At 34.5% G+C, this 16145-nt stretch overlaps 1 protein-coding gene and 1 long non-coding RNA gene across 13 annotated transcripts in view; one reads left to right on the top strand and one right to left on the bottom strand.

The window, feature by feature from the left end:
- The window catches only part of LOC123529955 (uncharacterized), a 29841-nt gene extending 15216 nt beyond the window's left edge, over window positions 1-14625 (bottom strand). Inside the window, exon 1 of the long non-coding RNA XR_006682238.2 lies at window positions 14070-14625. This is a non-coding gene — a long non-coding RNA (uncharacterized LOC123529955). The remainder of the gene's footprint in view (window positions 1-14069) is intronic.
- The window catches only part of LOC123529953 (MYCBP-associated protein-like), a 75544-nt gene that overhangs the window by 24605 nt on the left and 34794 nt on the right, over window positions 1-16145 (top strand). For 2 of the 12 annotated variants that reach the window (XM_045310587.2, XM_045310586.2), the window contains exon 1: window positions 3983-4190. The exons of the other annotated variants lie outside the window; for them this stretch is intronic. In XM_045310587.2, the coding sequence (XP_045166522.2) occupies window positions 3998-4190 (193 nt within the window). In that variant the 5' untranslated portion in view covers window positions 3983-3997. Of the gene's footprint in view, window positions 1-3982; window positions 4191-16145 lie in introns of those variants that run through there. 12 annotated transcript variants of the gene reach the window in all.

Genomic DNA, 16145 nt, shown 5'->3' with positions numbered 1-16145 from the left:
AATGGTGTAACTGCATCAAGGGGAAACAACTTTAATGCAACTAAATATAAGTGTTATGATTTATTATAGACAATGTGTGCGTAGTATGTATTTATTTTGATTAAAATCCATCTGAGAACAATCTAGGACTGGAATTATATAAGTATTTATACACTTTTACGTCCGTAAAAAGTAGCGCACCAAAAAATTATGGATTGATTTTTTCCAATGGTGCGAGCACAATTAGCCAAAAACGTTCTGAAAATATACAAGCGGCAAATCCGACGAACAACTTTTAATTTGGTGAGGCCTTAATGAGTTATCATAATGAGCATTAAAGCCTTTATAAAACATGATAGAGTGGTGTTTAGCTTAAGAGTATTCAAATAACAGTGAGAGGTATTAATTCTTCTCATTCGGGCGCTGTTGAGGCATTATCTTGGTAATTATTTCATGTATTACGAAATGTAATGCAACGAAGTTCAAATAAGGCTTTTCAATTATCCAAGTTAGAAAGCTCCAGGATTAATTCAAAATGAAAAAGAATATATTTTTACACTGCATGCAAGGTGCAGCTCAGAAATCACTAAGATGTAAGCTTCACAAATGAACATTGCAAATAGTTTGGCAAATTTTCATTGTTCAGAATACCAGTAATCTGAACTATTCTATGCTATTAAGGTAAAAGTTACTCTGAAATCAAGTTCTTGCTTCCAAAAAAAAAAAAAAATGTACAAATCCTTCCTGCATGAAGTGTACTTCAGACTTTTACCTAAAAATAATCAAAGTATAAACACCAAAAGAAAATGAACAAGTCCCTCCCGCGTATATGAAGTTTACTTCAGACTTTAACTTATAAAAAAAAAATGAGTATAAATGCCAAAAGAAATTGTACAAGTCTTTCCCGCGTATATGAAGTGTACTGCACAAATTTCAAAGTATCTGCGGTGTACATGCAGTGTACTATTTTCTTGTACAAGTCCCTCCTGCGTACATGCAGTGTACTCCTTAAATTTTCAGAGTCGGTGCTGCGTACTTGAAGTGTACTAGTGACCTCCTGCGTACATGCTGTGTACTTGTCGAAATAGTACGCGGCATGTACGCGGCATGCGGTGTATGTAAAATGTACTCCTCTGGCGTACTACTGTGTTCGCGGCATATACACAGCAAATACGCAGCATGTACGCCACAGAGGCTTGCTTCTGTAAGGGTGTTTTAATTGTGTTGGAATTGTCACAGGAAAACTTTCATTTGTCTCTTATACAGCCTTTTCATAAGGGATGTATTAATGGATTATTATTATGGATTTCACCTGGTTACCTTTAGGCAACATCACCAAAAAGTGTCTGCTATCTAACTTTAGCAGTTATTATGTAATGTTCACCAAACCTTGTCAGAATGCTTATGTTCATAATATCTTGGTCAGGTTTGATAACAAACTGTTCCACTGATTAACTAGAGTTATGTTTCCTTGATCTATACCAAACTTATATGGGTGTATGAATGTAAAATCTAGTTCAAGTAATCAGTCATTTTGAACCAGTATCTCCAAAGGGATTGACCTTGAATGAGTCAAAATTGCAAAACATTACAGTGTCCATTTAATTATTTTAATGTGTTGTCTTTAATCCTAAGCTTACTTATAGAGAATGATTTTCACTATAAAATGTTATTAAGTTTGATATTCAGCCAAATTGCCACAGTATTTGTGGTTATGGCATTTAGATCAGTCAAAGTTGCAAAAATTGACAGTGTCCTCACATGAACTAGAGCATTTTTCCTTGAACTTTAATATACACATGAAGCGTGTCAAAGTGTGTAAAATCTAGGTCAAAATTGATATTCAGCCAGTTTGGACCAGTATCTGAAGATTTATGGCCCTTGGACGAGTCAGATATTGTGAAAATTTGCCAGGTTATCTTTTCATTGGAATGAATTACCATTTTCTCTTATTAGTTCCCTTAAGTTTGCTAAGAAGTATTTAACATTCTCTGATATCATATTGTTTTCATTAGGAATAACTCATTTAATTTATGAATAGTTCTTAATATGAAATAATATGCATCTGTGATTACTGCATGACAGACTTTCATTGTGAATGTTTAGGACTCAGTAGATAAAACATAAATGACTGAGAATACTACAGTCGAAACTCGGTATCTCAAACTCGCTTACCTCGAAATTCTGCTTAAGTCGAAGAAATTTTCAAGTCCCGTCAAACTTCCTTCTTTATATATATAATTCAACTCCGTTTACATCAAAATTTGACTTACCGAGACACCGGATATGTCGAAAGGGATTTTAAGTCCCGTCAATAAAATTCAATTGCATTGTAAACTCGATAAGTCGAGGTGAGAAAATATGCGATAAAATTTCACACGTTTTTGTGAATGTGGTTGGTTTTTAACACATGTCCACGTTTGTTGCCTAACCAGTACGCCGTGATGCCGACGTATCTAAGGTGTGGTGATTATCAAAGTGAGATGATGTCATACTTGTTTGCATGTGCCAAAATGATTATTGTTTGCTGTAAACATCAGATTTCTTTAATCAGCGTCATTTGTTTTTGAGACGTTCTGAAAATTGCTTTTAATTTAAACTAATGAATTAATTAGTTTGAACAGTTGGGATCTTTAATAAGGATTAATTAGAGGTAATCGCGATGAGACTGTTTAAAAAAATAACTTCTTGGAGGAAAGCATCATTCGTTCAAAACGTCGAAATGCTGTCAATCCACTGGGAGAGGAACATGGTACAAAAAGGAAACTTGACTAAAATATTTGAGGTTAGTATCATTTTTATTCTTCGAAAAACTGGAAACTTTGATAAAGACGAACTGTACAGAATCGTGTACGTGTAAAGTGTCGACAGCGTAGAGTATACACGGCATCAAGGAAACAGTTCTTATTTTTTGTTAAACCTTTTCGTATTGTGTCGAGACCAGAGATCAATCGTGTTAACTGTGAACAACTGTCCCACGTATCCAAAGGTTAATGGACTGAAATCAGTAAAGCTAGTGTTCCTTCCTCTGAATTGTCGTATACGTCTCTCCTCATAACTCGAATTTCGGTTACCTCGAAATAAAAAGCATGGTCCCTTGAAATTCGAGATACCGAGTTTCGACTGTATTATGCTGTTTGACCAGTTATAATAAAATGTTTAATGAAACCAGTTGCATTAGAAGGAAATTACTTTTTTTATACACAAAAAAAGAAAAGGAAAGGCAAGCAAATGATTTACAAATATTTTGTAAATGAGCTGTGCCATGAGAAAACCAACATAGTGGGTTTGCGACCAGCATGGATCCAGACCAGCCTGCGCATCCGCGCAGTCTGGTCAGGATCCATGCTGTTCGCTTTCAAAGACTATTGTTATTAGAGAAACCATTAGCGAACAGCATGGATCCTGACCAGACTGCGCGGATGCGCAGGCTGGTCTGGATCCATGCTGGTCGCAAACCCACTATGTTGGTTTTCTCATGGCACGGCTCAAATGTTGTCAGTAAAATCACTTAGTTTTCAACAATAAATTTTGTTGAAAGTTTTGGGTCCTTAAGTGAATGTTCTTATATAATACAAACAAAGTTTTAAACTAATATTTGGCCATATATTATTACCATATGAAATGTTTGAAATGCTTTTAAGAAGTAAAAATTGAAATGGAACCACATAACAGAATAAACATTTTAATGTTAATGGATTGTAAATTAGAGATTTCAGTGTACACTTTGAGATCAAAATTAGCATCAGTGTTTGTTTTATTGTTTGATTTTGTACTTCAATATACCCCGAAATGTAGTGAAAGCGTTAATGTGCATGTATTGTGAGAATTTATGTTATAATTCTGTTACGGACAATTTTTCATATTTTAAGATGTTGATGTTAGTGTTTTAGACTAATTATTGTGATGAAAAGAAGACTAATATAGTGAAAACTTTATTTTGACAAAAAAATTAGTTTAGAAAATATCATTTGTTTCCATTTTGGACGGTATTCTATATAAGGAGGTACTTATAGAAATGGCAAGTAACTCAGCTTCTAGGAGACGAATGTCAATGCAGGTAGTTTCTAATACACAGAAGGTAACAACAGCACCGAAACATAACTCTGCACCACCTTCAGCAGGTGGTAGACGTGCCACTTTTCCTGCGGTGTCTGACAGGAAATTGTCGCTTGCTTCTAACACTACTGAGGGAAGAAAGAGAAGTGCACGTGAGTTTCACCTGCAGGATTTTAACATGATTGAAATTATCATTTTGTAGATGTAGAAATACTTACATATTGTATGCCTTTTATTTTACCAGCGATATAGGAACACGTTAAATTTTATAAATTGCTCAAAGAGGAAAGAACTACTTTTTTAGTCTGTGTTGAAAAAGTGGATGTTACTTGTCACTCTAGCATATTTCAAGAGGTTAGTAACGGAACAGTTAACATGTTAAAAAGGGAGATCATTGCTAATAACACACCATTTGAAATCACCTCATTCTATGGCAAAGCACAAGTATACTACATCCCTGTAATGCATTATTAAAAAAAATTGAGAGCTAATCAACAAACTATTCATTTCATTAAGTTTTGTACATGATGTCATGCTAGAAAAGCATTAGCATCTGCAGAATCCCTCAAGATAGTTTATGCTCTTGGGATTCTGCAGAAGGTTGTTACATGAAAAAACCTGCACTATCCATACAATAAGTGTTGTCTGTCTGTAAAAACCACATTTTTGTTTTCAGCTAGCTGTCTCTGAGTCAAAAAGTATTACAACATAGCTTTTAAAGTTTTCAAAGTGATTAAGTAACACTTTAGGAGAGTCTGTATTTACTTTGTGGTCAGCTAATTGTTCAGTGATTAAGGTCATTTGGACTCAAATTAACATTCGTAAGGTTTCCTTTGTTTCCTGGCTATAATAGCTAAGACTTACAAACTGTAAAGACTTAGTACCACTGGAGAAAGTTCCATACATTCTTACAAGGTTTTTCAACATTGAAAACCAGAGTATTAGACTGGCAATATGTTGGTGGGCATACAGGACAAACAGATGCACAGCATCAAGATTTTCATTTCTGTTCTGTTACTTGTAAGTTTGGATTGAATTATTAAAATGAAACTTGGTAGCTAGTAGAAATTCTAAGAGCACTAGGATCAAAATTAATTTTCTTGTTTTGTTGTTCTATCATTATCAGAATAACATCCCTTTAGTATTGCTAAAATATTTCATTTCATATTGTTTTCTTGCCAAGTTTGATTTAACATTACTCTTGAGTCCAGCTGGATGTTCCTTAATACGCTGAACTAACAACATTGAATAGGGTACCAGGCAGTGGTTACTAAGTGTTCAATGAAAATGGTGTTAGAGCACAAAATGATGATGATTCAACAGGGTTTCCATTTGACCCGGGACCCCGGGTCCGGACCTGGGAGATTTTCAAAAGACGCTCAAAGGACCCGGCAGAATATTTGCCTGTGCGTCCTTCGGGACCCGGGGGCATTTTCCTTTGATAATCCTTTCTCTTATTAATTTCCTTCAGTAAAACTATTTCCATGAGAGACACGTGTGTATTCAAAATAAACACTCGCGGTCATGCTCTCCTGCCTTTGATCTCTGCTAAATCCCGCCCTTTCTCCTGAAGACATGCCTCGCTGATTTTTTATCAGCAAGTTACGTCACGGCGAGTGCACATAGGTAACAAGAAATAAATGAAGTGTTGAAATTAATTGATAAAGCGAATCCTGTGTACTGTCAAAAAAGGCACCAATTATTAAATTATCGTAAGCAGCTAATTACCGAGCATGTGAAAAGTGCCCTGCAAGATTTTTTCTTGCCAACTTTAAATTGGACCATTGTTTAGTGATCATATCGTAATTTCAACAAGAAACTTCACAAATTTGATGAATTTCGAAAGCAAAAATAAGTTTAGAATGTCCGTTCATGGGTCTACCCTTACAGAAGAAAAAGGCCTGCTGCGTACTCTTGCTGTGTACATACAGCGTATATGATGTGTACATGATGTGTACTGAAATCAAGGGCTTTAAATAGTACGCAGGATATACACCGCACATACACCGATAGTACGTTTGTAGTACACTTTTGACATGCAAATGAGCTCTGCCGCGTACTACTTGCTGCGTACATGCTGTGGACTACATAGTACACAGGATGTACGCTGGAGGAATTTAGTATGCGGGAAATAGTACGCAGCATGTACGCGGCACATACACTTTTCACATGCAAATGAGCCTGCGGTGTACTACCCCTGCGGCGTACATGCTGTGTACTCCTGCGGCGTACATGCTGTGTACTCCTGTGGCGTACATGCTGTGTACTCCTGGCCCGAGTCCTGCGGCGTACATGCTGTGTACTCCTGCTGCATACATGCTGTGTACTCTTGTGGCGAAACTGCGGTGATAATGTAAATTCCTTACCCCACCAACTTTCGTATGCAAATGCTGATCATTTGGACAGAAAAAAAACAGAAAAAAGATAAGTGACATGCATCAATAAGTATTTACCCTTACCAAAATAATGTAGATTGATGTTATCAAATAAGTTAGTATGCTTTTCTTCATCCACTTTTCAATGAAATAAATCAATTTTTGTAGCATGTGATTTGGTAAAACATTTGAAGAAAATGGTGTAACTGCATCAAGGGGAAACAACTTTAATGCAACTAAATATAAGTGTTATGATTTATTATAGACAATGTGTGCGTAGTATGTATTTATTTTGATTAAAATCCATCTGAGAACAATCTAGGACTGGAATTATATAAGTATTTATACACTTTTACGTCCGTAAAAAGTAGCGCACCAAAAAATTATGGATTGATTTTTTCCAATGGTGCGAGCGCAATTAGCCAAAAACGTTCTGAAAATATACAAGCGGCAAATCCGACGAACAACTTTTAATTTGGTGAGGCCTTAATGAGTTATCATAATGAGCATTAAAGCCTTTATAAAACATGATAGAGTGGTGTTTAGCTTAAGAGTATTCAATAACAGTGAGAGGTATTAATTCTTCTCATTCGGGCGCTGTTGAGGCATTATCTTGGTAATTATTTCAATGTATTACGAAATGTAATGCAACGAAGTTCAAATAAGGCTTTTCAATTATCCAAGTTAGAAAGCTCCAGGATTAATTCAAAATGAAAAAGAATATATTTTTACACTGCATGCAAGGTGCAGCTCAGAAATCACTAAGATGTAAGCTTCACAAATGAACATTGCAAATAGTTTGGCAAATTTTCATTGTTCAGAATACCAGTAATCTGAACTATTCTATGCTATTAAGGTAAAAGTTACTCTGAAATCAAGTTCTTGCTTCCAAAAAAAAAAAAAAATGTACAAATCCTTCCTGCATGAAGTGTACTTCAGACTTTTACCTAAAAATAATCAAAGTATAAACACCAAAAGAAAATGAACAAGTCCCTCCCGCGTATATGAAGTTTACTTCAGACTTTAACTTATAAAAAAAAAATGAGTATAAATGCCAAAAGAAATTGTACAAGTCTTTCCCGCGTATATGAAGTGTACTGCACAAATTTCAAAGTATCTGCGGTGTACATGCAGTGTACTATTTTCTTGTACAAGTCCCTCCTGCGTACATGCAGTGTACTCCTTAAATTTTCAGAGTCGGTGCTGCGTACTTGAAGTGTACTAGTGACCTCCTGCGTACATGCTGTGTACTTGTCGAAATAGTACGCGGCATGTACGCGGCATGCGGTGTATGTAAAATGTACTCCTCTGGCGTACTACTGTGTTCGCGGCATATACACAGCAAATACGCAGCATGTACGCCACAGAGGCTTGCTTCTGTAAGGGTAATTACACCCGATGTCATATGCATATTTCCAAAATTCCTAAAAAAAACCTGACTTTCAATGCAGTTTTTTCATGATAAGTGGCATCATTATTTGAGGAACTATCGCTGATTTAGCTTAGTTTGCCAAATAAACTGAGCAAAAACTACTTTCCGATGACATTCTGAAAGTGTAACAGTATTCGGATAGTACATTTTGGATACATTTTTCTAGAGTGTTATAGCACTGTTCTGTTATTAAAAATGAAATGAAATATTGAAGAAAAACCTAATTAAAATGACATGAATTTTGATAAATATTAGTTTACAATATGAGACTATAATTATGACCTGAGACTGACATTTTTATTATGCTGTAACATGATCTTGGGTTTATTGTTTTCTTAGGTTAAGATCTACGTATTACTGAATAAAAAAATATATAGTAAATTATATTGACGTGTTGGGACAGGACTCCTGTATTTTGGAAATGGACCCTTCAAAATTTGGGCCCAAGGGTCCTGGGACTCTTGGGTTTTCGGGTCTAGTGGAACCCCTGATTCAAAGACAAACTGAAGGAAAATGTTGATGGTTCACAAACAGATACCCAGAAAATGTTCACGGATTTTTAATATGCGAAAAAGAAGTATACATGGTCAAATAAGTAAGCCACTAAGGATAGTCCTTAAGTCCACAAATTGTACATTATTACAATGCATTATTTATACTACAAATTTATAACCTGAGAATGTAACACATGTTGGGATCCTAGATGTGGCATATGAACATGTCCAACATTTTTAACGTTTTTATTTAGTAACTTGACTCGAAGTGTTCTTTTGAATATATTTTAGTTGTTTTCATTCTTCATAAAAACATACTTTCACGTTTTTTGTGTAAGCATGTGAATGTTATATTAAAGACAAACAAAAGCTCATGAAAATTTAATCAAGTGATTTGTTGCTGTAAGAAAGTAGGATTAAGTTCATTATCTCACAGAAATGAAACGGAATTCATTAAAGTTGATAATGGCAATGGGTAGTAAACATAAAATTGCTGATAGTGAACTCAGAGTGTGTGTAGTTTTGGAGAAATTTGCAGGACAAAGTAAATGATACATTGTTTGCGAAGATTAGTTTGACTTAAGATACTCTCTTGTTTACTTTTAGGATATATTCCCATATTTGGTATGATTAAAGCATATATTGTTAGAAAAGTCTTCGGGTTTATTTCTTGTTTTAAGACGAAGTACATGGATAATAATATTTCACTTTTAAACATGTAAAACTGGTTTGTACATGGAACACAAACTCTGAGACAACCACTAGTATTTTTCATAATGATGAAGATGTGATATGCTGTGGATATAGGTGCTTGAAGTTTTATTAAATAAATAGAGAACCTTGAGTCAAGATTTTTAAAATATATCTTTGGAGTGCTAAGATTAAAGCAAGATGAAAAAGGAGTCAAGTAAATGGAATTTCAAGACTAGAGTTTCCAGTGTTATGTCACAGAGTTCTGTAATCAGTAAGTGTTTGGTTTAAACAATTTGTTCACTGTACACAGTTTGTTAATTAGGAGAATTTTTATCCGTGTAAGAGGTCTGGCCCTGTAAAGCATTTTTTACACAATCATGTATTTTATATTGTCAGCTTCTTGGAATACCTAGGAAAGTGAAAAATACCATAAGATGGTGCTTAATTTTTATTCTAATATGCTTGTTTCTGTTAAAACACACTGACGTCAATGTTTTTTTTTGCAACCAAGAAAGAGCACTACTATATTTATGTCTCCCACCTTATGTCTCCCACCACACAGTGGTGTGGGAGACATATTGATTTACTCCTGCCTGTGTGTTTGTCAGTCTGTCTGTCACAAAGCTTGTCTGCACTCTAAGTTGAACATTTCTCATCCGATCTTCACCAAACTTGAACAAAATGTGTTTGACCATAAGACCTCGGCCAAGTTCGATAATTCGCCAAATCGGCCCAGGCTTTTTGGAATTATGGCCCTTGACAATAATTAATCTCCTAGACTCATAAAAATGCTGAAGTATTCATTCTCAAACATGCACCTAAAACCATTCATCTTGTCCGCACTCTAAGTCGAACATTTCTTATCAGATCTTCACCAAACTTGAACAAAATGTGTTTGCCAATAAGTCCTCAGCCAAGTTCGATAACTAGCCAAATCTGCCTAGGGTCTTCGGAATTATGGCCCTTGACAATAATTAATGAATCACCTAGACTCATAAAAATGCTGAAGTATAATCATTCTCAAACATCCACTGAAAACCATTCATCTTGTCTGCACTCTAAGTCAAACATTTCTCATCTGATCTTCACCAAACTTGAACAAAATGTGTTTGACTATAAGTCCTCGGCCAAGTTCGATAACCAGCCAAATCGGCCAAGGCACTTCGGAATTATGGCCCTTGAATTACCGAAAATCGGCTTTTTACTCTTGTCTGCACTCTAAATCAAATATTTCTCATCCGATCTTCACCAAACTTGAACAAAATGTGTGTGACCATAAATCCTTGGCCAGGTTTGATAACTAGCCAAATTGGCATAGGCACTTCAGAATTATAGCCCTTGAATTACTGAAAATCAGCCTTTTTGCTCTTGTCCGCGCTCTAAGTCGAACATTTCTCATCTGATCTTCACCAAACTTGAGCAAAATGTGTTTGACCATAAGTCCTCGGCCAAGCTCGATAATTCGCCAAATTGCCCAAGGTATTTCAGAATTATGGCCCTTGATTTACCCAGAATCAACCTTTTTACTCTTCAGAGGTATATTTGTAGTGAGTAAACAGTATAAAAAGACTGACTTACTATTTAGATGATTAGGCAGTTGTGGGAGACATGCGCTTTTCTCAAAAGCAGCTCTAGTTTATCTGCTGTTTTAGATTAAGGGCATATTAGAATCGAAATAATGTATAGCAAAGTTGTGTTTTGCCTAAATTAATACACTCAAAATCGGTTATACATAGCCAGAATGATTCACTCGAGCTACGCCCTTGTGAAATTATTCCACAGACGTATAACCTCTTTCCATGTATTACCCTTACGAAAATGAAATATGGAAACAAGGTGGCATTAAGCTGCAAGGTAACTGTCAATGATCTGGCAACAGTCTGTCAAAAAAAAAAGGTAACTGGAAATAATCTGACTCCTATATGGGAACAAACTTCCAAGAAAAAAAGTTTAGCTGAAAATAATATGGACACTATTTCCATATTATTTCCAGTTTCTGGGAATAATCTGCAAACTATATGACAATAAACTGGCTCATAACAATCAGCATGTAAACACACTGACAATATTGTCAGCTTGTTTCCAGTGTCTGGAAGAAATCTGGCAGGAAAATGGCAAGAAACTGGAAATAAAAAACATAATTTCTATAATCGAATTGAATGAGTACTGAGATACCAGCTTGCATACAAAAACTTAAGCAAAAAATGCTATGTGGAAAAAGGGGCTTAATTTTGGAAAAAGTATAGTTATGGGACCTGCTTAGTACATGTCAGGTCATGACGTCATGACATTGAACAAGTGTGTAATTAGTTTCAATCTATAATTTTGTAAAAAAAAAAAAAAAAAAAAGAAAACATAGGGGCATGTCCAATAACTTCTATTCTTTGAATAATCGAGATAAGATTACATAAGTGACAATATTGTATGGATTTTCTGTCTGTCTGACAGGACATTGGATATAAATTTACTCAGAGCAGATTCTGACAATGCACTGGCTACACAATGGCAATACACTGGCAATATACCCATCTTAGCAATTTTCACAGCAAAACAAATATTACAAGACACCTTATCAAAATGGTGGAGTGTTGCATTTTTCCCTCCAAAACTATTTTCAGTTTTCAATAGTTTTCCAGCATTGATGGGCACATTGTTAAGGTACTTTTTCATCATTTTACAGTTACTTGTTTTCATTGTAACACAGATTCTGTCCGCAACAAGTATTTTTGCTAAACAGATACAGAAATTTTAAAAGTCATGTATTTTCGCTACCCTGTAAAATTAAACTTGCAGATTTACCATAATCTTTGTCAAATTTCCTTTGGTTTCAATATTATATTATTGATAACTGAAATATTGCAAATCTTAATTGGTATTAAGATTGAGTCACAAGCAAATGAAGGTTTTAAGTCACATTAAAATTCATATTAAACATTAATAAGGATAAATAGAAAAAAATATATTTTGACACTAAACTGGAAACAAACTTCCCATACACTGACAATGCTATGACAATACAATGGTAATAAAGACAATTTTCCTAGGGGGAAATAAAAAAAATTAGTAACACTGAGTAGTAAGCGATATACTGGGATACTAGTCCATCTTTAGCTCAGTAGGTAGAGCGTCGATCTACGGATCATTGGGTCGCGAGTTCCATCTTAGGACGGGGCTTATGTTCTCCGTGACTATTTGATAAATGACATTGTGTCTGAAATCATTAGTCATCCACCTCTGATTCATGTGGGGAAGTTGGCAGTTACTTACAGAGAACAGGTTTATACTGGTACAGAATTCAGGAACACTGGTTAGGTTAACTGCCCCCTGTTACATGACTGAAATACTGTTGAAAAACAGCATTAAACCCAAAACAAACAAACAAAACTAGTCCATCTGCTACACTAACGTATACCCGCTGTTACATGACTGAAATACTGTTGAAAAACGGCGTTAAAACCCAAAACAAAATAACACTAATGTATAAGTGCTCATAACTTTGTACTGCATAAAGGAATTTAGTTAAAACTTTAAATAATGATAGTTTGCTAAAGTGTTTCTCTTGTCCATGTAAGAGCCTGGCAGTCAAATATTTCCAGTTGACTGGCTGTGCACTGACAATACAAGGACAACAGACTGGAAAGTCCAAAAAGCCGCTTGTTGTCAGTTGTGTATCCAGTGTGTTGCCAGATTGACATTGCATACCAGTTTGTTGTCAGATTGTTGTCAGTGTTTATTTCCAGATACCTCTATATAATTTAGCTCCTTCAAATAGTTTTATATGAAAAATCAATGAAATTTTGTTAAAACGTCATTACAAACATCACTGACAACAAACTGTATATAAACTGACAGCAGACTGGAAGTTAAATTTTACAGCTGGTTTTCAGGTCTGGAAATCAGCTGACAAGCACATGGACACATGATGGTTATTCAGTGGCAACACACTGGATCAGTTTATTGTCAGCTCTGGAAATAGGCTGGCAAGTAACTGGATTTTAGAGTATTATTGACTGGAAACACACTGGACATAAACTGACCACACACTGACAATAGGGGAGGTTTTTCATAAGGGTAATAACATTAAAACATGTTTTTTCTATACATTATTTCTTAAATATAGGTAAGTGTTGAAGATTTTAATCTTACATAATTCCTTCTTGTTTAATTATCTTAATTAGTTTTCAAGAAGTGGAAATATCGGAAACAGACTTTCAGTTGTACCTTTTTTTTCCGATTTCATTTTTAGCTCATCTGATTTTTCAAAAAAAAATGATAAGGATTGTCATTACTTGATCGGCGTCGGCGTTGGCATAGCCTGGTTAAGTTTTATGTTTAGGTCAGCTTTTCTCCTAAACTATCAAAGCTGTTGTTTTGAAATTGCAACACTTGTTCACCATCAATAGCTGACACTGTACAGCAAGACGCATAACTCCATCCTGCTTTTTGCAAGAATTATGGCCCCTTTTGGACTTAGAAAATCAGATTTCTTGGTTAAGTTTAGGTCAGCTTTTCTCCTAAACTATCAAAGCTATTGCTTTAAAACTTGCAACACTTGTTCACCATCAAAAGTTTAATATGTACAGCAAGAAACATAACTCCATCCTGCTTTTTGCAAGAATTATGACCCATTTTGGACTTAGAAAATATCAGATTTCTTGGTTAACTTTTGCATTTAGGTCAACTTTTCTAATTAACGGTCAAAGCTATTGCTTTAAGACTTAGAGCAGTTATTTGCCATTAAAAGTTGACTCTGCACAGCAAGTACTGTAACTTTACATTGCTTTTTGCAATAATTATGGCCCCTTTTGGACTTAGAAAATCATGTGTAGGACAATATTTCTATTATACAGAGACAAAAAAATCAGATGAGCATCTGCACTCGCAAGGCAGTGCTCTTGTTTTAAATATTGAACAGGATTTATACAGAAAGTTCGGTAAATAAGGAATACATGACAGCATCTCTTACAGTTTTGACATACACTGAATAACAAACGCAACACTGTATATAAAAAGCAAAAAGTAAATGACTAGTTTTACCTTGTTTGGGTTCCACTGCTTCATGTTAAATGTTGTCATTGTATATCCTTACAGATCATCATTTGTGAAATTATTCGTTTCACTTTAAATTCTTATTCAAAATTTCCATACTTATAAATGAGTGGCTACATTTTCCAACCAATAACCAATTAAAATTTTCATTAAATTCTCATATTGTATATGAATGATTGTATTGATGATCTGTTCTTGTATTTTATCACTTACATCTCTCCATTGTCATACTTCATTAGCATTCTACACTGTAATATATATAACAATAAAATATTAACGACTGTTGAATCAATATATCATTATAGTCTATTCATTTAAATGTTTGATTTTTAGTAGCATTATTTTTAAGTCATGTAGTTATTGTATGATATTTAAATCACACTGGGGCTTGATGATTTTTTTGATTTACAAAGTCTTTCTCCTCTGTAAAATGACCTCTTAAATGAAGGTCAAAGTTTAACCCAATGTTAATAAAACTCTAAGAAGAAAAAAATATGCGAAAAAATGATATCTTTGTATAGTTTGTTTAATATGTTCTTCTGTGTGTTGTGTTGACAGTTTAAAACTTGGACATAGTTGTTTACTTGGAATTAATACATTATTCTATAAATATTACTTTTGAAAGAACTTATTTCTACATTTTAACTTAAATGAGTCATGCATTGTTTAAAAATTAATGATAAAGACATTGTAGCTTTTATGAAATTATTTTGAGGTAAAATGATCTTTTGAAGGATCTGTTTTAACTAGAATTTACTGTCTTACAAATAGGATCTTAACTTTCGGTGTAACTTTCACTGTAACTTTCACTGTAAATATGAATTAACTTTCTTATTACAGACTAAATACACAACTAAATTAAATAGGTTTGTTAGCACTATTGTGTGATTTTATACTAGAAGTTTTCAAGTTTTTGCTTTCTGGCAGTGTTAATTAATTTTTTATTTGAAAAAGGGTCAAATTTATTACCCCCAAAAGTATATATGGTGATATTAAATGAGATTTATCAATTACTGGTATTTTAATGGATTGTCAAGTCATAACTCTGTGCAGAGAGGAAAGAATGTTTAATTGTTCGTATTCAAAGCATCTTTTTTTGGTAGAAATAAGTGGATATTTTTTTGCTAGGTGTTTTTTAGCTCATCTGATTTTTTGAAAAAAAATGACGAGTTATTGTCATCACTTGAGCGGTTGTCGGCGTCGGCGTCGGCGTCGGCGTCTGCATCGGCGTTGCCTGGTTAAGTTTTATGTTTAGGTCAGCTTTTCTCCTAAACTATCAAAGCTATTGCTTTGAAACTTGGAATACTTAATCACCATCATAAGCTGACCCTGTATAGCAAGAAACATAACTCCATCTTGATTTTTGCAAGATTTATGGCCCCTTTTGTACTTAGAAAATATCAGATTTCTTGGTTAAGTTTTATGTTTAGGTCAACTTTTCTCCTAAACTATCAAAGCTATTGCTTTGAAACTTGGAATACTTGTTCACCATCATAAGCAGACCCTGTACATCAAGAAACATAATTCCATCTTGCTTTTTGCAAGAATTATTGCCCCTTTTGGACTTAGAAAATCAGTTTTCTTGGTTAAGTTTTATGTTTAGGTCAGCTTTTCTCCTAAACTGTCAAAGCTATTGCTTTAAAACTTGCAACACTTGTTCACCATCATAAGTTGACCCTGTACAGCAAGAAACCTAACTCCATCCTGCTTTTTGCAAGATTTTTGGCCCCTTTTGGACTTAGAAAATATCAGATTTCTTGGTTAAGTTTTATGTTTAGGTCAACTTTTTCTCTTAAACTATCAAAGCTATTGCTTTGAAACTTGCAACACTTGTTCACCATCATAAGCTGACCCTGTACATCAAGCAACATAACTCCATCCTGCTTTTTGCATAATTATGCCTTTGTGGACTTAGAAAATCATTTTCTTGCTTGAGTATTATGTTTAAGTCAGCTTTTCTCCTAAACTATCAAAGCTATTGCTTTGAAACTTGGAATACTTAATCACCATCATAAGCTGACCCTGTATAGCAAGAAACATAACTCCATCTTGATTTTTGCAAGA

The sequence above is a fragment of the Mercenaria mercenaria genome, chromosome 13, assembly GCF_021730395.1.
Source record: "Mercenaria mercenaria strain notata chromosome 13, MADL_Memer_1, whole genome shotgun sequence".
Lineage (NCBI taxonomy): Eukaryota > Metazoa > Mollusca > Bivalvia > Venerida > Veneridae > Mercenaria > Mercenaria mercenaria.
This window is presented reverse-complemented; position numbering and strand designations above follow the sequence as displayed.